General features: G+C 42.5%; 1 protein-coding gene across 1 annotated transcript in view; it reads right to left on the bottom strand.

The window, feature by feature from the left end:
• pdzd8 (PDZ domain containing 8) overlaps window positions 1–20463 on the bottom strand; it is a 40521-nt gene extending 20058 nt beyond the window's left edge. The window contains exons 1-3 of the mRNA XM_069141855.1: window positions 19444–20463; window positions 8369–8494; window positions 4631–4733 (exon numbers count right to left, since the gene is read on the bottom strand). Of these exons, the coding sequence (XP_068997956.1) occupies window positions 4631–4733; window positions 8369–8494; window positions 19444–20324 (1110 nt within the window). The 5' untranslated portion in view covers window positions 20325–20463. The remainder of the gene's footprint in view (window positions 1–4630; window positions 4734–8368; window positions 8495–19443) is intronic.
• Window positions 20464–20846: the final 383 nt, after the last annotated feature.

Raw genomic sequence — 20846 nt, 5'->3', positions numbered from 1 at the left:
ATTTTGGGCTGCGAGCCGAACACAACTTCCACTCCAACATTCAGACACAAGCAGCTGTGATAACACACATTCTTTTCATGCAAACACAAAGCAACCAACGTGACACGACGAGATGCCGACCTGCAGTGTGCGCGCACACATACGTCACACGTCTCTTCGGTCAAGCTGTCAGCGAGCATTAGCACTTATGGCCGACGATGGAATCGACAGGGCAGATGTGCAAACACGCCTGAGACACAAGGCCCCGCCACCCTTCCCCTCCCCCAACCTCTACACACCATCGAGCAGTAATACAAAAAAACTGGCAGCTATGTGAAGCTGTAATGGAGCAGAGCTTCATTTACCGCGTTCACAGGTGGCCCATGTTGTGCAGATACAAGAGATACACAGCACAAAGAAGTGGCTGCAGCAAACCCTGACCAATGGGAGGCCGCAGAGGTGGGTGAACATAATACATCTAATGAAGGAGAATCCATTGAGCGGTTCTGGACTGCGTGGTGTCAGCCCACAGCCAAACTACCCAAGACTTTTTTAGATCATGTCTAAATATGACAACTGAATTTTATTGAAAATTGTTTTGCTTTTTTCATATCTTCCTCTTATATTTATTATTTATTACCAAGAATTTCAATTAATTACATTACATGTGTGTTAAGTTATGAGACCGTCTCTGTCCAAGGTCTCAGTGATTCTATTTGTTCTCGTAGCCGTCCTTCAAGCTGCTCGGTGATAATGAGCTTCAAGGAACTTTCCCCTGAATGTTGGTGAGGAAACAATTACTCCTTTAGTTGTATTTACATTTTAGTTGGAACAATCGTAGTCAGACTCAAATATTTTACATTTTTCACTAGTGGATTCCATTAATAAGATTTTTGAAACTGTAAAAATGTATAAAGCTGTCCTTAGATCACTTTAGCATAACATTTACATTTAAGTTGCAGATTGTATGATATTTCCTTAAGTACAACAGTTTCCAAAAAAGTTGGGACGCTTTGTAAAATGTAAATAAAAACAGAATGCAATGATTTGCAAACTAAAGACAACATATAAAATGTTGAAACAGAGAAATATTATTGTTTTATGAAAAATATCTACATATTTTGAATTTGATGGCAGCAACATGTCTCTAAAAGAGGCAGCAAAAGACTGAAAAAGTAGTGTAATGCTAAAAGAAACACCTGGTGAACATCTCATAACTAATTATGTTCCCATGGAAACAGATCAGTAACATGATTGGATATAAAAAGATGATTTCACAGAGACGGAGTCTCTCAGCAGTGAAGATGGGGAGAGGTTCACCACTCTGAAAGACTGTTGGAAAATAGTTCAACAATCTAAGAATAATGTTCCTCAACGTAAAACTACAAAGAATTAGTGGATTTCATCGTCTACGGTTCATAATATCATTAAAAGATTCAGAGAATCTGGAGAAATCTCTGAACACAAGGGACAAGGCTGGAAACCAATATTGGATGGTGGTGATCTTCGGGCCCTCAGGCAGCACTGCATTAAAAACACACTATTCTGGAGTGGAAATCACTGCATGGGCTCAGGAAGCCGGAGGCTTTTTGGAGCCGACCCCTAGTGGCACTCGGAGGTATTGAACCATTTTACAGACCTGGAAGCTATGAACACTTTTATATCCAGTCTGTAGTTTTATATCCAGTCTGTAGCAGGTGCATTCAAAACGTTAGGTAGTTAACAATAAAGCAAATATCCTCTGTTTCTGTATATGAATAACTGACATCTGGCTTCTTGAACTCAAACCTGTTCCACATCCCTGCTGTCGTTACACCAAGGTCCATCCACAGCAGCACCATACCTGGACAACAAATACAACCAACACTGCACACATTTCTGGCTTTCAGTGAAGAACGAGAAACACAGAGAAGATGTAAAAACCTATCAGCACCACTTCATAATAACCAAGCTGGATAAATAGTGTGTGGCAACTGAAAAACAACACTGAGCAAACGGAAAGCTCATCACACACCATATTCAGAAGTGCTACTGAGATGCCCCATTGTGAGTGGAAGCACAGAGTAAACAGCCGAGTGCAGCTGGAACATAGAAGGTTTCAAGCCGCCCTGAAAAACTGTCCATTCATAAGCAGAGCAGGTCCTCCCTCAGGAAGACAGACACACGGTGCAGCGAAGAGCAAACTGCTCTGTTGAGGGAAGCAAGTGAAGCTCATATCTGGCCATCATCAGGGGAAAGGGAGAGAAAGACAGCAAATTGACCTTTTGCAGATGGTACAGCCTTTAATCCTGACTACAGAGTCGAGCTGGGGACACGCAGACTGGAAACGTCTGATAAATCAGGCTCAAATGCCACCGAGAATCTGCATCTGTACGTGTGTCTTCACAAAAAAAGAGATACAAGTGCTTTGAAGTGGCTCCACTCGGGGAGGCCGCGCTGCCGGCTCGAGTGCTTCACAAATCCATTACTTGTTGCCACACTGACTGCCCATTAAAGTGGAGCTGTTGAGGCTCGGTTCACTCCGCCAACACAAACACTCACATGTACAATCCTCCCTCCACGACGGTGTTTAATTATTCTGAAATAGAGTTTTTAGGAGCTTCTAGTTTTATCTGCAGCGACATGGAAATCAGAAAATTCTCAAAGTCCATCAAATCTTTTGATCATTTTTTGTTTAAAAAAGATAGCTGCAGATTATTTCCTCTGAGCTTTAAACACAACATGCCCCAAACCTTCTCAAAAACATTGCATCACCAGCTGGAAAGGATCACTCATTACCGTCTCATATCATTCCACAGTATCGATGGATCACGAGCACACATGCTTACAGTTTACATATTTATGTTGCATACTGCATTTTAAAAAAAAAATTCGGAAAAGACATTTGGTTTTATTCACTACATCAGATATGTGTTTTAACAGAGGAGGGTCTGTTTCAGAGAGCGTAGCATCATGGATAGTTTGTAAACCACATTGTTGAGTCTTTTTACAGTTAATCTGACATATAATAATATCATAATAAGCAACCTGTCGATGAATATGAGGCTGCTGATAGTGACATCGTCACCTCACAGGCCTGTTCACGGAGCACCTCCATGTTATATATGTTATAATCAGGACTCTGATATTCAGCCTAATGCCGTAGATGTATTTTCAGTATGGTTATGTGATCTGATATCTACTATATTACACGAGACTCAACATCCCCGTCATTCATTCCCCCCGTTTCATAAAGGATTTCTTTCTTTTTTTTAACTCTTACATTTTATAATAAATGACATCTCACAAATAAAGTAATGTGAATGATTTAGACTTTTATTTGCAGAGTGAATGTTAACTCTGTGGTTTGAAATGCAGTTTTTGTATGAAAGAAATGGCAGAGTGGGATAAGGTGGTCCGGTCTGATATTTCGCTGCCCCCTGCTGGACAAAGATCGGACTCCCTCCCGAGTAATTAAAACACAGCACAAGAAATCATTACAGGCCAATTACTGTTCGTCACAATGCAAATAATCCGTGAGTCGCTGCAAATGTCATTCAGAAGTGTGCGGCGAGGACAGCAGCATCAAGCTTTGTTGGAGCCAAAGCCGGTAATTAAGGCTGACATTTCCCTCTGCGACGTTCAGACGTCACTTCCGAACACGCCTGATGTGATAACTGCAATATCTCTTTATTGGAGCAATTAGAAAAGGTTTGCCGGAGGGGCCTGAAATTCTTCTTTGCTGCTCAAAATGTCAACAGTGGGACAATCTGATCAGTGCAGCGAAGACCAAAATAATCTTGTGTGAATGTGTCAGTAAGACAAAGTGTCCAATATGACAGATGTTCCAGATCACATGCTTCCCTCAGTACGCCAACAAATAGTACTCTTCCATGTCGGGACTCTTACTATATAGTACGCTGCTGTTCTGCACTGACAGGAAATGACCTCATCACGTGACCACATCAGCCTCCAAAATATCTAGTTTTAATTATTTTACCCAGAATTCAGTGTGTTTTTGTGTCCTCTGTTTAACACTCAATAAACACACTGATTCTTCTGTCCAGCAGCAGCAGTGGAGAAGAAACACTTTGTGTTCAGGAACAGCTGCAGCTTCCTCAGATACTTTTAATTTGAAAATCATTTACGTCGGTGGCCCCGCCCCTTCCTCTACAGAGCCAAGATGGCGACCGTTTAGGGCGGAAAGTGTCCAGAGTTTCACACTTCTTGTTTTGGAGCATTCAAAGTGAATAATTCATCCTGGTAGTGGTCGTGTTCTGATGGTTCTGTACTGACAGTGAGAACACAAAAAGGACCAAAAGAGACCCGACTTCACCAAATGGGTCATTTAATAGAACTATAACAAGTAGAAACTACATTATATTACATAGTATATGAAATTCTACTCTAATTCTATTTTCCCATTGAGGAGGTGGAGTGATATTTCTCGTGATGAGCAGGGTGTGATGTCATCATGATTTATTCCAGATGTCCTGTTGACCAATCAGATCTCTGGGGCGGAGCTACTGGTTGTATAATGTACCTCTACACAGATGTGGAAAATAAAAGTAGTTCGAAAACCAGGTTTCTGTAACTTCAAGCCTGATTCAGTGCAACGCTCCTCTGGAGGAAGCAGAAAGAAAAGAGAAGTAAAGTGAGGAGGAGAGCTCACCCGTTTGATGGAGCTGCGCGTCTTCTCCTTCCACTGGTGGCTGCTGAGCTCCAGGGTGCAGTGGACGTACGCTTCCCTGTCGTAGGAGCCCAGGATGAACAACCTGCAGGAGCACAACACACGACAACGTGATGAAAACATTTACCATCACCAATAAAGTCTATGTATCTATCCATGGTCTTCTCACTGGTGTCGTTGGTGGGAAAAGATGATCGAAGATCTAAAATCTGATGGCACTGATGGGGGAGTTTGGTTACTGTCAATAACATCGGTTCAAACCACACCATCCTCACAAAGCTCATCAGCTGAGTTTTCTTTGTTATCTTCTGTTATTTTTCAGACTTTAAGGCTAAATGTTGCAGATTTAGTAAGAAAAGTGAGCATTGGAGAGAAATAATTGGAAATTTTCTGAGGGGCTTTAATGTTTTCTACATCTAAACTACATCATTGCCTTGTTGTTGAAAGGAAATATAAAAATAGATTTGACTTCAATGTCAAGCCAAGAGCTTAAAAGAGATCCTTTGAGTCCCAAAGAAATAAACCTGGTTATTAAATTATTGGGAACAGTCAGACATCCAGACAGGGAGGAAAAGTCCTGATGGAACATTCAGGTTTTATTATAGGATATTTTCAAAATTCCTGGTTTCCTCATTTGCTTCCAGCTAAAGATGATTTTCATCAACTGTCCATCTGATCAATACTCTGTTAATTATTCAGCTACTTGTTTGGTCTGAAGAATGTCAGTAAAAAAATAAAACGCACATCACAAAGGAACATTTTCAGATTTTTTTTTTGTTTTGTTCAAAACCCAAAGATATTCAAATAACTATTACAAAAGTCAACTTTTGTTAGTGACAATCAACTTTTTGTCCAAGCACTAATTAATAAACGTCTTATTTCAGCTGCATTTCTCAGAACATTGTGTGTATGTTTGCATCTGTGAGTCAAATCAATTTATTAATGCGGCGCATTTACGAACAACAACCAAACAACGTAAAGACACGATTCAACAACTTCAAGGAGGGGGGACAGATCCTAACAGAAACAGCTCACTGCAACATGAGTGTGGCTGCTGCTGCCCCCTGCTGGGTTGACGCCATCAATGCATAAAATGACTTTCCTCATATGTGTGATGTTCCTGAGAAAACAGCTCCAGTAAACGTTCAGAGGTACTTCACAGTACTTCGCCGAGTCCTAAAAGCTGAGTGAGAGGATGCTTCCCCCTGGTGGACGTTTATGGTGTACTACACGAGTGTGTGTTCAGTCACACACACTCCTATCGGTGGTGCAGGGAGAATGCTGCCCTCACACATGCCTGTTTTAAATAAAGTGATGTAAGAGGACAGAGAGAAGAAAGACGGGATGATTGCAGTGGGCAGGACATGAATTATTAAACCATGAGCCTGAGCCCATCCTCCTGTAGTCCATCAAAAACACCTGGCCACAGTGTATAAAGGTCAAAGGTCACAGTTCTGGACAAAGAGGAAGTGGGTTTGTTTGAGAAAGCAGAGATGTGTGAGGTAGAGTCTGGTCTGTCCTTTATAATTGGCTTTGTAGATGCTGCAGGGTTTAAGGATTTACTGTGATATAATGAATAACTGGAGCCTCGATGACGAGGAAGCTGTAAAAATTCTGATTATATTTACAGCCGATCCTTCAGTCAGGGTTTCCCATGTACAGAATCTATATGAAGACCCGACTCGGTTAGATATTGGGTGTACTTGCAAGACATTTCTCGACTTCCAAAATCAGACGCTGGCCTGTGAGTAAAATACTCTTAAAGCATCTCTTTCTTAAAGCTTATGTTTAGAAAGTATAAATGTCTGTACCCTACAGTTTGTAATTGTCAAGACAAACCATGTCAGCCTTACAGACAAAGTAAAAAACAAACTAAACCCAGAGGAGACTTTGGTGGAACCAGCATCACGTAGACAGCCTGTGACTTTATTCACTAAACGTCTACTTTATATCCAACAGTGCAGTTTGTACAGAAATGTCTCTGACTTTCTGTACAGTTAAGCTGCACTTAGCAGAATCACACCAGATATTTTTACGACTGGATAATAGTTCTGTTGATTGCAGAGATGATCAGCGGAGTAGATGGTCCTTCACTGTGGCCCACAAGCATTAGCATCCACACTGCTACACACTGGGCCTTTATTTCTCAGTTTCATCCTCCTACACCCGAAATGTGGTGCTGAGCACAAGTAATATGTATTAAGTATTCTCTGCATCAAACCAAAGACAACATGTCAAATGTTGAAACTGAGAAATGTTATTGTTTTATGAACACAAGGGACAAGGCTGGAAACCAATATTGGATGGTGGTGATCTTCGGGCCCTCAGGCAGCACTGCATTAAAAACACACTATTCTGGAGTGGAAATCACTGCATGGGCTCAGGAACACTTGTGAAAACCATCGTCTGTGAACACAGTTCATCGCTGCGTCCACAAATGATGTTAAAACTCTCCAAAGAAGAAACCAGATAGAAACATGATCCAGAAACACCGCCGCCTTCTCTGGACCGAGATCATTGAAGATGGACTGAGGTGAAGTGGACAACTGTCCTGAGGTCTGATGGATCACAATCTGAGATTCTGTTTGGAAATCATGGACGCTGCATCCTCCAGGTTAAAGAGGAGAGGGACCATCCAGCTTGTTATCAGCTCAGTTCTAAAGCCAGCATCTGTGATGGTACAGGATGCATTAGTGCACTTGGCATGGGTAGCTTGAACATCTGGAAGGAAGCATTAATGCTGAATGATATATTCAGGTTTTGGAGCAACATATGCTGCCATCCAGACAACATCTCTTTCAGGGAAGGTCTTGTTTATTTCAGCAGAACAACGTCCAACCACATTCTGCACGTATTCCAACAGCATGGTTCTCTAGTAGAAGAGTCCGCTGATAAACTGGCCTCCTGCATTCCAGACCTGTCAATCATTGAAAACATCTGGAGCATAAGGACATGAACAATACAACAAAGGAGACCCTGAACTGTTGAGCAGCTGAAATCCTCTATCAGGCAAGAATGGGACCACATTTCACTTTCAAAACTCCAGAAACTGGCCTCCTCGGTTCCCAAAGGTTTCCAGAGTGTTGTTAAAAGAAGAGTTGATGCAGCTCAGTGGTGAACATGATCCTGGAACAACTTATAGAGACGTGTTGCTGCATTAGATTCACAATGAGAAGATATTTTTCAGAAAACAATAACATTTCTCAGTTTCAACATTTCATATGTTGTCTTTGGTCTATTTGCAATGAAATATGGGTTTACATGATTTACAAATCATTACACCCTGGTTTTGTTAGATTTTACGCCGCGTAAAATATTTGGTCTGCCATCACTAATGTACCGTATTGGCATAAATAAAAGACAACTCTGATTATAAGCCTATTTCCAACATGTGCTTTTGAGAAAAGGGTTATTCTGAAGGGAAACTAACATTCTTCACATTTAAAGACTCTTCTCTTAAAAAAGTAAAATACAAAATACTGCAATATGTAAAACCCCCATCATTGTATCTTTATCAGTCACAAACTCATTTTTTTTCTCGTTGTAATCTAACAGGGACATAACGATCTAAAAACAGGAACCAAAACTGTTATTTTTTGAAAACATGATGTAACTAAAGGGACTTGCATAAACCAGGCCAAAGTACACAACATAGAGAGTATGTGGACAGGGCGCGGAGATAAATTGAGTATGTGGGGAAGTACAACAGGAAGTGTTTACCTGCTACATTCAGTGAGAGTGACTTTGAGTCGGCCTTCCACCAGCCTGCTGTCCTGCACCGACAGATCCAAATCACCGGCCGAACCCAGCGGAGGCTGCACTTGGAACGGGAAGAAGGGCTTGTATCTGCAGAGAGAAAAAGCAAACATCCAAAGTTCCGTTTTAATTCGTGATGGGAATCATGTAGAATCATGTTCAAAACAAGCAGCTAATGTATGAACTTTTGGAACATAAAAGAACTTTTCATCACCCTTTAAATGGAGTTCACACTTTGATATTACCTTCAGAAAACTGTTGACCACAGATTAAATTAATCAGATTTGTAAAACATGTCCAGCAGCTATGAGAGGTATGAAGAGTGAGGAATGGATCTGAAGAATGTACCCAGAGTGAATGCTGCAGTAGTCTGATGGGTGTGGTGCCTGCAAGACAACAGGTTCTCTCAGTTCTCAATAGAACCAGCCATTGTAATGTCTGGGAGCACGAACCCGCTCTGCTATTCTGAGCTGTGGGAGCAACTGCTGCTGCAGGCCTGAAGCTCCTGATGTTGTCAATAGAGGACTTTGTTCAGACCTGGAGCTAAAAAGACTTTTATATCCAGTCTGTAGTTTTATATCCAGTCTGTGGTTTAATATCCAGTCTGTAGTTTTATATCCAGTCTGTAGTTTTATATCCAGTCTGTAGTTTTACATCCAGTCTGTAGTTTTATAGCCAGTCTGTAGTTTTATATCCAGTCTGTAGTTATGTTACTGAAAGTGCAGTGAAAGCCAATACGATCAATTGACTGGTAGACAGATGAGGAACGGGTCATAAGTTTCCTACTAAAAGACTTTAGTTGGGTGGGCAACGCGGGTATTTGGACATTAACCCAAAGTTATTTGGCTAACCATTTAAATGTGTTTATTTTTTTTACCATCTGAGAGAACAATGGGATCCATGACAGACATCGGCACCAAATGTAAAACATTTCAGCCAAATTTTCTCAGTTTAAAACGCATCCAACCAGAATTTCCCTTGTTGAAATGAACATATTTCATGTTTTAGTCTGCTTAAGGAAACACCTCAAACACAGAATTATACAACCAGTAGCTCCGCCCCAGAGATCTGATTGGTCAACTGAACATCTGGAATAAATCATGATGACATCACACCCTGCTCATCATTAGAAATATCCCTCCACCTCCTCAATGGGAAAATAGAATTAGAGTAGAATTTCATATAATATGTAATATAATGTAGTTTCTACTTGTTCTAGATCTATTAAATGACCCATTTGGTGAAGTCGGGTCTCTTTTGGTCCTTTTTGGTCGCTCCGAGCACCCGTACCGTAACACCACGGATAGTCACGCACTTACAATCCTAGAGGAGGCTAGCTGGACCGGTTTGGTTTGAACACATGACACGGAGCTAAAATGTTAAAAACACATGAGAACATGGATATCTTTGTTCATCAGATATCTTTGTTCATCAGATATATTCGTTCATCAGATATCTTTGTTCTGTATTTATTCAGTTGGAGAAACCATCTCAGAAACAACACGTCCTAAAATTCACACCAGAATGAATTATAATTAAAGGATGAAAACAGTTCAGTAAAAAGTAATTGATTGAAGTGACGTCCCATGTTGTCGGTTGGTGTTCTGTGAACTATTTAATCATGCTGCATGAAGAGGTTGAGGATTAATGTCTATTTTAGTGGATCACAGCATCTAAAATGATGAAACTAACAAAGGTTAAATATAGCAGCAGATTCTTTATTGTGGATGATGGATTTTACCTTTAATATTTAATATTATTAAGATGCTGTCAAGGTTTTCTGTATTTAGCGTTCTGAAATATCCTGAATAAATAAATAGTGTCACTATATGAGGGCAGTGGTTTCATCCCCACCTCCTCCGATCCAGCTGCCCATGTGTCCTTGGGCAAGACTCTGGGTGTTTTCAGACCGCAGGAACTACTTCACAGTTCTAATAACGGTGGGAGGGAGTTCCACTCTTTCTGTGTCCTCACCGGGGGAACTTAGAACCTCTTAAGTTCTTATCACTCTGTTTTGTGGGACTTCTTTAGCTCCTCCCTCTGCCTGGGTACTCTCCCCGTTACCATGGGAACTGTGGTGACACACAGCAGCACAGACAACCGCTGGGTTTAAAACACAGGAAGCTGACAGTAAACTACAGCTACCGATGAAGCCTTTTAAAAGAGCAGAAGAAAGTTCCAACTGGAGGAAACAATACTGAGAAATGGAGCGACAACAAAGTCCAGGAAGGAAATCCAGCGTGACTTGGATTCAACAAGAGAAATATCAGAAGTGTCTCCGCTGACGAGCTGCTGCAGCGCTGTGATGCTGTTTGAAGCGCCGCAGGTTCTTCTGGAGGTTTCATCTAAAGTTTGATCCACCGACTTCAGGCGCAACACCTTCCTGGAAATGTTTCACAATAAAAGCCATTTTATGAGGGGATTCTTTCTTCTAAAAGGCTGTAGGGCTTTTAATTTGAAAGATACAGGAAGTGTTGCGTTTCTATTGACCCGTAATGCAGTAACTGACAACACAAATGTTGTATAATACATAAATATATATATATATATATATATGTATATATATATATATATATATATATATATATATATATACTGTACCTCATACAGGGTAGAAGGGTTTACTGTACATCAAAGATAGAAAGGTTTACTGCAGCTCATAAAGGTAGAAGGGTTTATATATATATATATATACATATATGCAGTAAACCCTTCTATCTTTGATATACACACATATATATATATATTTATGTATAAATAAACCCTTCTACCTTTATGAGCTGCAGTAAACCCTTCTATCTTTGATGTACAGTAAACCCTTCTGCTTTTATGAGGTACAGTAAACCTTTCTACCCTGTATGAGGTACAGTAATCCCTTCTACCTTTATGAGGTACAGTAAACCCTTCTACCTTTATGAGGTATAGTAAACCCTTCTACCCTGATTGAGGTACAGTAAACCCTTCTACCTTTGAGGTACAGTAAACCTTTCTGCCTGTTTGAGGTACAGTAAACCCTTCTAGGTAGGTAGGTAGGTAGGTAGTTACTTTATTAATCCCCAAGGGGAAATTTGTTCTACCCTGTATGAGGTACAGTAATCCCTTCTACCTTTATGAGGTACAGTAAACCCTTCTACCCTGATTGAGGTACAGTAAACCCTTCTACCTTTATGAGGTATAGTAAACCCTTCTATCTTTGATGTACAGTAAACCCTTCTACCTTTATGAGGTACGGTAAACCCTTCTACCCTGATTGAGGTACAGTAAACCCTTCTACCTTTATGAGGTATAGTAAACCCTTCTACCCTGATTGAGGTACAGTAAACCCTTCAACCTTTATGAGGTACAGTAAACCCTTCTACCTTTATGAGGTACGGTAAACCCTTCTACCCTGATTGAGGTACAGTAAACCCTTCTACCCTGATTGAGGTACAGTAAACCCTTCTCCCTTTATGAGATACAGTAAACCCTTCTACCCTGTGAGGTACAGTAAACCCTTCTGCCTGTATGAGGTACAGTAAACCCTTCTACCTTTATGAGGTACAGTAAACCCTTCTACCTTTATGAGGTACAGTAAACCCTTCTACCTTTATGAGGTACAGTAAACCATTCTGCCTGTATGAGGTACAGTAAACCCTTCTACTCTGTATGAGGTACAGTAAACCATTCTGCCTGTATGAGGTACAGTAAACCCTTCTAGGTAGGTAGGTAGGTAGGTAGTTACTTTATTAATCCCCAAGGGGAAATTTGTTCTACCCTGTATGAGGTACAGTAATCCCTTCTACCTTTATGAGGTACAGTAAACCCTTCTACCCTGTATGAGGTACAGTAAACCCTTCTACTCTGTATGAGGTACAGTAATCCCTTCTACCTTTATGAGGTACAGTAAACCCTTCTACTCTGTATGAGGTACAGTAATCCCTTCTACCTTTATGAGGTACAGTAAACCCTTCTACCCTGTATGAGGTACAGTAAACCCTTCTACCCTGTATGAGGTACAGTAAACCCTTCTACCTTTATGAGGTACAGTAAACCCTTCTACCCTGTATGAGGTACAGTAATCCCTTCTACCCTGTAGGAGTCTCTGCCCACACTTTGGTCCCATGCTGCGCCCCCTGGTGGAGGTTTAGTTAGTACACTACACGTTGTCTGTGAGCTGCAGCGTACTTCACTAACCCCACATGACACAGGTCATAACAAGTCTGCACCATGCTTTAAAGTAACAACTGAGGGAAACTGTTCACTTTTAGTTTCCTCCTCTGCATCAGTCAATCACTGGAGTTCCATTAAAAATTAGCAGCACTAGTTGGTTGTTAAAGCTCGTGCATGCACAGGCTGTTTCCCAGGTTCCTCTCCTCTAAGCCTCTCGGATGATGCCATGTGATTGGTGTAAAGTGAAACCATCACAGCTTTGGCTTTGAACACAGTATTCCCCCAAAGCTGGAGTTGTGACTCCACATGATTGGTGTAATGCCTGGATTAGCTCCAGTGGGCCACGGTCCCAGCCCTCCCCTCCACTCAACTACCATCTGTGCGACTCAGCAAATCCCCTGGTCCAGCTCTGCTTCTCTGAGGTTGCTCTTCATTACATCATCTTATCACACTGGCTCAGCCTGCATGGTCATAGCTGTACATGCTGCAGTACTCTCCCACACATCTCAAAGGCAGGGAGTCTGTGGCAGAAAGGGTTTCACACTTACACTGAATAGGTAACCGATTCTTTAATGAGCTAGTTCAACATGTACCACATTCATAACTCATTTCCCACAGCACCTCCCACACACAACCACCTGGATCTCCAAAGAGGAAAGACCAGCTGAGCGTTCCAGTATCCATACTAACATGCTATTTAGTATGCCAGAAAAATATTAACCCTTTATTGAAGTATCCATAATAACATACTATTTAATGTGTTAGCGGAGCTAATCCCAGCTCACCTTGATTGAGGCCTCTACCACGAAGCAGGATTTATCTGTATAACTGTATAACAGAAGTCAGTTTCTTTGTAACAGAAGTCAGTTTATTTATAACAGAAGTCAGTTTATTTATAACAGAAGTTAGTTTCTGTATAACAGATGTTATTTTCTTTATAACAGAAGTTACTTTCTTTATAACAGAAGTTAGTTTCTGTATAACAGAAGTTAGTTTCTGTATAACAGAAGTTAGTTTCTGTATAACAGAAGTTAGTTTCTTTATCAGAAGTTAGTATCTGCATAACAGAAGTTAGTTTCTTTATAACAAAAGTTACTTTCTGTATAACAAAAGTTACTTTCTGTATAACAGAAGTTACTTTCTGTATAACAGAAGTCAGTTTATTTATAACAGAAGTTACTTTCTGTATAACAGAAGTTAGTTTATTTATAACAAAAGTTACTTTCTGTATAACAGAAGTCAGTTTATTTATAACAGAAGTTAGTTTATTTATAACAGAAGTCAGTTTATTTATAACAGAAGTTAGTTTCTGTATAACAGATGTTATTTTCTTTATAACAGAAGTTACTTTCTTTATAACAGAAGTTAGTTTCTGTATAACAGAAGTTAGTTTCTTTATAACAGAAGTTAGTTTCTGTATAACAGAAGTTAGTTTCTTTATCAGAAGTTAGTATCTGCATAACAGAAGTTAGTTTCTTTATAACAAAAGTTACTTTCTGTATAACAAAAGTTACTTTCTGTATAACAGAAGTCAGTTTATTTATAACAGAAGTTAGTATCTGTATAACAGAAGTTAGTTTCTTTATAACAGAAGTTAGTTTCTTTATCAGAAGTTAGTATCTGCATAACAGAAGTTAGTTTCTTTATAACAAAAGTTACTTTCTGTATAACAAAAGTTACTTTCTGTATAACAGAAGTCAGTTTATTTATAACAGAAGTTAGTATCTGTATAACAGAAGTCAGTTTATTTATAACAGAAGTTAGTATCTGTATAACAGAAGTTAGTTTCTTTATAACAGAAGTTAGTTTCTTTATCAGAAGTCAGTTTCTTTATAACAGAGGGATGAAGATTGTTCTGTGTGCTGTAAGATGGGATCTGACCTTTGACTGCAACATCAGCAGCCACCTCTCTTAAAGTGCAAACAAACACTGGCAGCAGCAGGTGAAAACTCAGCTTAGCTCCCGATGAAAGCTTCAGATTTGTAACGACCTTTATTTTATGGGGGACCAGGTCTTGGATCGAGACCTGGTCTTCTCTTGTCTGGATGGAGAACACACTGTATTAGAGGCATTTTCACCTTTTTAAAAGTTTCTCAAATCTGAAAATGGGTGATAAACAGGGTTCAAGGGCAAATCAGATTCATTTCTTTTCACGGATGAACATGCAGGTGATTAGGTCAGCCGATGATAGATGATGTTTTTAAAATGTCCGCTCCAGGCAGCTAATTTCTAACAAACACTTCAAATGATTCCTGTAAAAATCAGGTTTGTGGAAACACACTGCTTTGTGTGAATCTCTCCAACAGAAGTAGACCGTACAAAGACAGCAGAACTCACAGAAGCCACATCGAAGGTTGAAATTAAGCAGAATGAACCTTTAAGCTTTTAACCAACATGTGCAATCTTTTCACAGAAATACATGATTTATCTGAAAGATTTCAACAGTGATCTTATCCAACCTTCTTTTTTTTATCATCACCAACAATATGTAAATTAAGCTGCATTTGAAAAACTGTGTGGGTCCTAATTTCAGCAGAGATCAGATTTTTAAAGAAACGGAGCAATGTGTTTCAGTATACTGCAGTTTTTCCAGGTGTGTTCCAGGACTGGAAAACAGTTTCCAGGTTTTGGTAGACAGTGTGTGGACTGTCCTGCAGCAGAAGAAGATACTCACATGACATCTGGACTAGTGTTTGCTCGGGGACACGTGGGAGACACGGAAACCAAGTGGACGGAGGCTATGCCGTCCTGGTGAGCTCTTTGGTTTGTGCAGCAGCACGCAGGCATCATCACTGAGCTCAAACAATAAGTCAACCGCAGGAAGAAGTGAGCATTCAAACGCCGGGGAAAACTTCTAAATGACATGTCAACAAAGAATAAAACACCTGGATCAGCCACTATTCTAGGTCTGAGAGACAGAATAAGTTTACGAGGGAGGATCAATGAGTTCTGAGACTGCTGCTACACCACTGCAACCTGCAGGCAGCAGGAGGACGTAAAACTAATGAGTATGTGTTGATCATCATCAGTTCCCGAGTTACACACATTTCAGTGAACAGTGGTACTACTGCACGGCGATGTTTTACACACCTGAAACTGTAGCAGAGCGCCAAGACAACATTCGGCGTGAGTAGTGAGCTCCAGGACGAGTGTGAGAGGATGTGTGTGTGTGTGTGTGTGTGTGTGTGTGTGTGTGTGTGTGTGTGTGAGAGTGAGAAAGTGAGTGATTGAGTGAGTGAGAGAGAGAGAGAGAGAGAAAGAGTGAGAGAGAGAGAGTGAGTGAGACAGTGAGAGTGTGAGGTGTGAGAATTTGAAATAGAGAGAGAGTGAGGCGAGTGAGAGAGAGTTAGAGAGTGAGAAAGTGTAAGAGGGAGGGAGTGAGTGTAAGAGTGTGCATGTGACAGTGAGGCCAAAGACTGCAGACTGGAGCAGGTTAGAAGTGAGCATCAGTGTGTCAGTGTCAACATAGCAGAGCACTGAGGACAGTTTCAGCTGCTTCTCAGTCAGTAAATGCTTCAACTCCTCAAAACAACAGTCAAGTTCCAGTGTTCTTTGCTACCAGCTGATTTAGATGAAGGAAGTGAACCCAGAAGTTAGCAACAATGCATTAGCTTAACCTCACCAGGCTCACTTAAGGTGGACTGACTGTTTAAGGTGGTTTCTTCAAAATGATGGTTAAAGAAAGCCATTCAGAGTGCTGATGAAGAACCAGACTGATGAATAAAATGTCAACGATTACCGTCTCTGCAGCTGGCTGCTGGAGGCAGAGAGGCAATGAGACCATCCATTTACTGTCAGCCCTGTTATAATGTCACACAGTACATTTCCTAAATTCACGATAGTCCAAAATTATGTGAAAATATGTAGGTTTTAGTTAAATATTTGGGGTTTTTCTGAACCTTTTGACTCCATACGGTCTTTTAGATCTGCTTTGTTGTCATGAACAATATCTCCATGAACAACCTGCTGCTGATAAAACACTTAGATGTTAGATGATTGACAGGCCTGTGGTGCAGTCAGGTTACAGCTATCGGTGGGCGGGACGTAGTATCGTCGGGTTTCTGATCAGATCGGTCAGATCCACCGCTGGCTCCTCCCCCAGCTCGTCCAAATATGGTCACTTCCTGCTCCAAACCACTCCGAACTAGCAAGATGGTGATGGACAGAATCTGAACTGGAGGATTCATAACGTTCACAAACCAACGATGACATCACTGATAGTTGATGACATCACTGATGGATGATGACCTCAAGTGTACTTCAAATCCTGCAAGTAAACACAATATCGCAGCTCAATCCCAAAATAAAGGATCTGCTCGCTGCTGAACTGGGAGAGTACGGGAGGAAGGAGAGTATAGGAGTACAGGAGGAAGGAGAGTATAGGAGTACGGAGAGTATAGGAGTACAGGAGGAAGGAGAGTACGGGAGGAAGGAGAGTACGGGAGGAAGGAGAGTATAGGAGTACGGGAGGAAGGAGAGTATAGGAGTACGGAGAGTATAGGAGTACAGGAGGAAGGAGAGTACGGGAGGAAGGAGAGTACGGGAGGAAGGAGAGTATAGGAGTACGGGAGGAAGGAGAGTATAGGAGTACGGAGAGTATAGGAGTACAGGAGGAAGGAGAGTACGGGAGGAAGGAGAGTATAGGAGTACGGGAGGAAGGAGAGTATAGGAGTACGGAGAGTATAGGAGTACAGGAGGAAGGAGAGTACGGGAGGAAGGAGAGTACGGGAGGAAGGAGAGTATAGGAGTACGGGAGGAAGGAGAGTATAGGAGTACAGGAGGAAGGAGAGTACGGGAGGAAGGAGAGTATAGGAGTACAGGAGGAAGGAGAGTATAGGAGTACGGAGAGTATAGGAGTACAGGAGGAAGGAGAGTATAGGAGTACGGAGAGTATAGGAGTACAGGAGGAAGGAGAGTACGGGAGGAAGGAGAGTACGGGAGGAAGGAGAGTATAGGAGTACGGGAGGAAGGAGAGTATAGGAGTACGGGAGGAAGGAGAGTATAGGAGTACAGGAGGAAGGAGAGTACGGGAGGAAGGAGAGTATAGGAGTACAGGAGGAAGGAGAGTATAGGAGTACGGAGAGTATAGGAGTACAGGAGGAAGGAGAGTACGGGAGGAAGGAGAGTACGGGAGGAAGGAGAGTATAGGAGTACAGGAGGAAGGAGAGTACGGGAGGAAGGAGAGTACGGGAGGAAGGAGAGTATAGGAGTACGGGAGGAAGGAGAGTATAGGAGTACGGGAGGAAGGAGAGTATAGGAGTACGGAGAGTATAGGAGTACAGGAGGAAGGAGAGTATAGGAGTACGGAGAGTATAGGAGTACAGGAGGAAGGAGAGTATAGGAGTACAGGAGGAAGGAGAGTATAGGAGTACGGAGAGTATAGGAGTACAGGAGGAAGGAGAGTATAGGAGTACAGGAGGAAGGAGAGTACGGGAGGAAGGAGAGTATAGGAGTACGGGAGGAATTTTTTTTTATAATTTTTTTTTTTTATACACTTTATTAATCCCCGAGGGGAAATGTCTTCACTACAGCAGGGGGGCTCTCAGAGGGGAGCTGCTGCAGCAGGCTGCCACTAGCTCGGCGCCAGGTAACCTGACCTGAGGTGCATGTTTTTGGATGATGGGAGGAAGCCGGAGAACCCGGAGAGAACCCACGCAAGCACAGGGAGAACATGCAAACTCCTCACAGAAAGGACCAGGACCGGATTCAAACCCGGAACCTTTTTTGCTGTGAGGTGACAGTGCTAACCACTGCACCACCGTGCTGCCCAAGTATAGGAAGGAGGAAGGAGAGTACGGGAGGAAGGAGAGTATAGGAGTACGGAGAGTATAGGAGTACAGGAGGAAGGAGAGTATAGTACAGTACAGTTATGGCTGTATAGGAGACGGTGGGATCCGAAGAGGACTCCTCACCACCTTCATCCACACAAAGTGATGCAGCAGTAGTTTGGTCTGGAGCCTAATTGATTTGGTAGTTTGGTCTGGAGCCTAATTGATTTGGTAGTTTGGTCTGGAGCCTAATTGCTTTGATAGTTTGGTCTGGAGGCTAATTGATTTGGTAGTTTGGTCTGGAGCCTAATTGCTTTGATAGTTTGGTCTGGAGGCTAATTGATGTGGTAGTTTGGTCTGGAGCCTACTTGATGTGGTAGTTTGGTCTGGAGCCTACTTGATGTGGTAGTTTGGTCTGGAGCCTACTTGATTTGGTAGTTTGGTCTAGAGCTCACTTGATTTGGTAGTTTGGTCTGGAGCCTACTTGATTTGGTAGTTTGGTCTGGAGCCTACTTGATTTGGTAGTTTGGTCTAGAGCTCACTTGATTTGGTAGTTTGGTCTAGAGCTCACTTGATTTGGTAGTTTGGTCTGGAGCCTACTTGATTTGGTAGTTTGGTCTGGAGCCTACTTGATTTGGTAGTTTGGTCTAGAGCTCACTTGATTTGGTAGTTTGGTCTGGAGCCTACCTGATCTTGTAGTTTGGTCTGGAGCCTACTTGATTTGGTAGTTTGGTCTAGAGCTCACTTGATTTGGTAGTTTGGTCTGGAGCCTACTTGATTTGGTAGTTTGGTCTAGAGCTCACTTGATTTGGTAGTTTGGTCTGGAGCCTACCTGATCTTGTAGTTTGGTCTGGAGCCTACTTGATTTGGTAGTTTGGTCTAGAGCTCACTTGATTTGGTAGTTTGGTCTGGAGCCTACCTGATCTTGTAGTTTGGTCTGGAGCCTACTTGATTTGGTAGTTTGGTCTAGAGCTCACTTGATTTGGTAGTTTGGTCTGGAGCCTACCTGATCTTGTAGTTTGGTCTGGAGCCTACTTGATTTGGTAGTTTGGTCTAGAGCTCACTTGATTTGGTAGTTTGGTCTGGAGCCTACTTGATTTGGTAGTTTGGTCTGGAGCCTACCTGATCTTGTAGTTTGGTAGCGTGTGCTTCTTCTTGATGACCCGTTTCAGCTGGTTCACAATGATGGAGGTGAGCTGAGGCAGCGGCCTTCCTTCAAACTGGGACTTCACCTCAAAATCCACCAGCGGGTCCTCGAGGAAGGAGAAGGACCAATGGGAGAAGGGCATCCGCGTGAACTGCAGCCTCAGCCGGCCCACCACGCGCCTCATCTTGACGAACAGGTAGGCAGACTTCCCGAACACCAGCTCGACGTCGATGGCGAGGTGGAAGCCGCCATTGTATTCGATGTCCACCTCGAAGTTGAGCTCCTCGGGCATGCCGTCCTCGTTCAGGTGCACGGGCTTCATAAGTTTGGCTGTGTTGAAGACAGGCAGAGAATTCCCCAGCGAGATGTCCCGGAGACTGAGTCCCTCCAGCAGCCGACCTGCTGTCTTGGTCTGCAGCAGCTCCTCGAACTCCACCTTGATCTTTTTGGTGAGCCAGTGTCTGACCACCGGCGTGTCTCGGAGCTCTCTGAACAGGAACAGAAATATCGCGTTGAGGAAATTGCACGTCTCGGGTTTGGCCGCCTCAGCGGGCTCTCCGGGGGAAGGCGGCGGCTGTTGTTTGGGGCTGCTGCCGGTGACAGCCGCTTCCTGCTGCCGGCCCGAGGCGGCCTCCGGCGGTTTAGCTGCAGCAGATGCTGTGCTGTCCCACTGCGGCTGGCCCGGCTCTGCATGTTGGGTATTAAAATAATCCTTCAATGCGTTTTCGGGCACTACTTTGACATACTGCACTGTCCTGCCTGCGGGCTCCGGGCTCCTCCGGTACAGCAGCAGGAACTGGACTACCAACGTAACGAGCGCTCCGGACACCGCGGAGATGAGGATCAGGTAGATCATGTCGCCGAGCTGCCTGACTGCGTCTGTGACTCACCGGGTTTTCATCTCCACACGTTCAACCGCGGCAACAAAGCAGGATCCACCTGGTCGCTCTCAAAGCTGCCATATCATCTGCTTCTTGCCTGAGCTTCGGGCTCCTCACCTGATTGGACAAATGCCTTACGTCGCCGTGCGTAATGACGTATACAGAACGTGTTTCTTTTGATGCGTTCATGGTATGTGGGATTTTTTTCACTGCCTTCAAGCGAAGCTTGTTTGAGTAGGAACGGACCGGTATCCGTGATCAAAGTGTGTAAACGAGCAGCTCACACCTGCGGTTTAAAACGCTTTTAAATTGGTTAAGATAAGTTTTTAATTTTCAGTTGTTCTTTGATGATGAACTAGTGTGGAGCATCTAGCTGCCACGCTTCCAAAATAACCTTTTGTTATCAATAATAAACACTGATGTGGATAGATTTGTTGGTACCCGGCCACAAAAGAAAAGTCCCATGGACCTTCAGCTGGTTCCTGGTATTTGCAGCT

This window comes from Embiotoca jacksoni, unplaced genomic scaffold (assembly GCF_022577435.1).
Source record: "Embiotoca jacksoni isolate LCO1_2020_lvr unplaced genomic scaffold, fEmbJac1.0.p SCAF_92, whole genome shotgun sequence".
In the NCBI taxonomy this organism is placed as follows: domain Eukaryota; kingdom Metazoa; phylum Chordata; class Actinopteri; family Embiotocidae; genus Embiotoca; species Embiotoca jacksoni.
The sequence above is the reverse complement of the archived record's forward strand: the minus strand, read 5'-3'. Positions and strand labels throughout refer to the sequence as shown.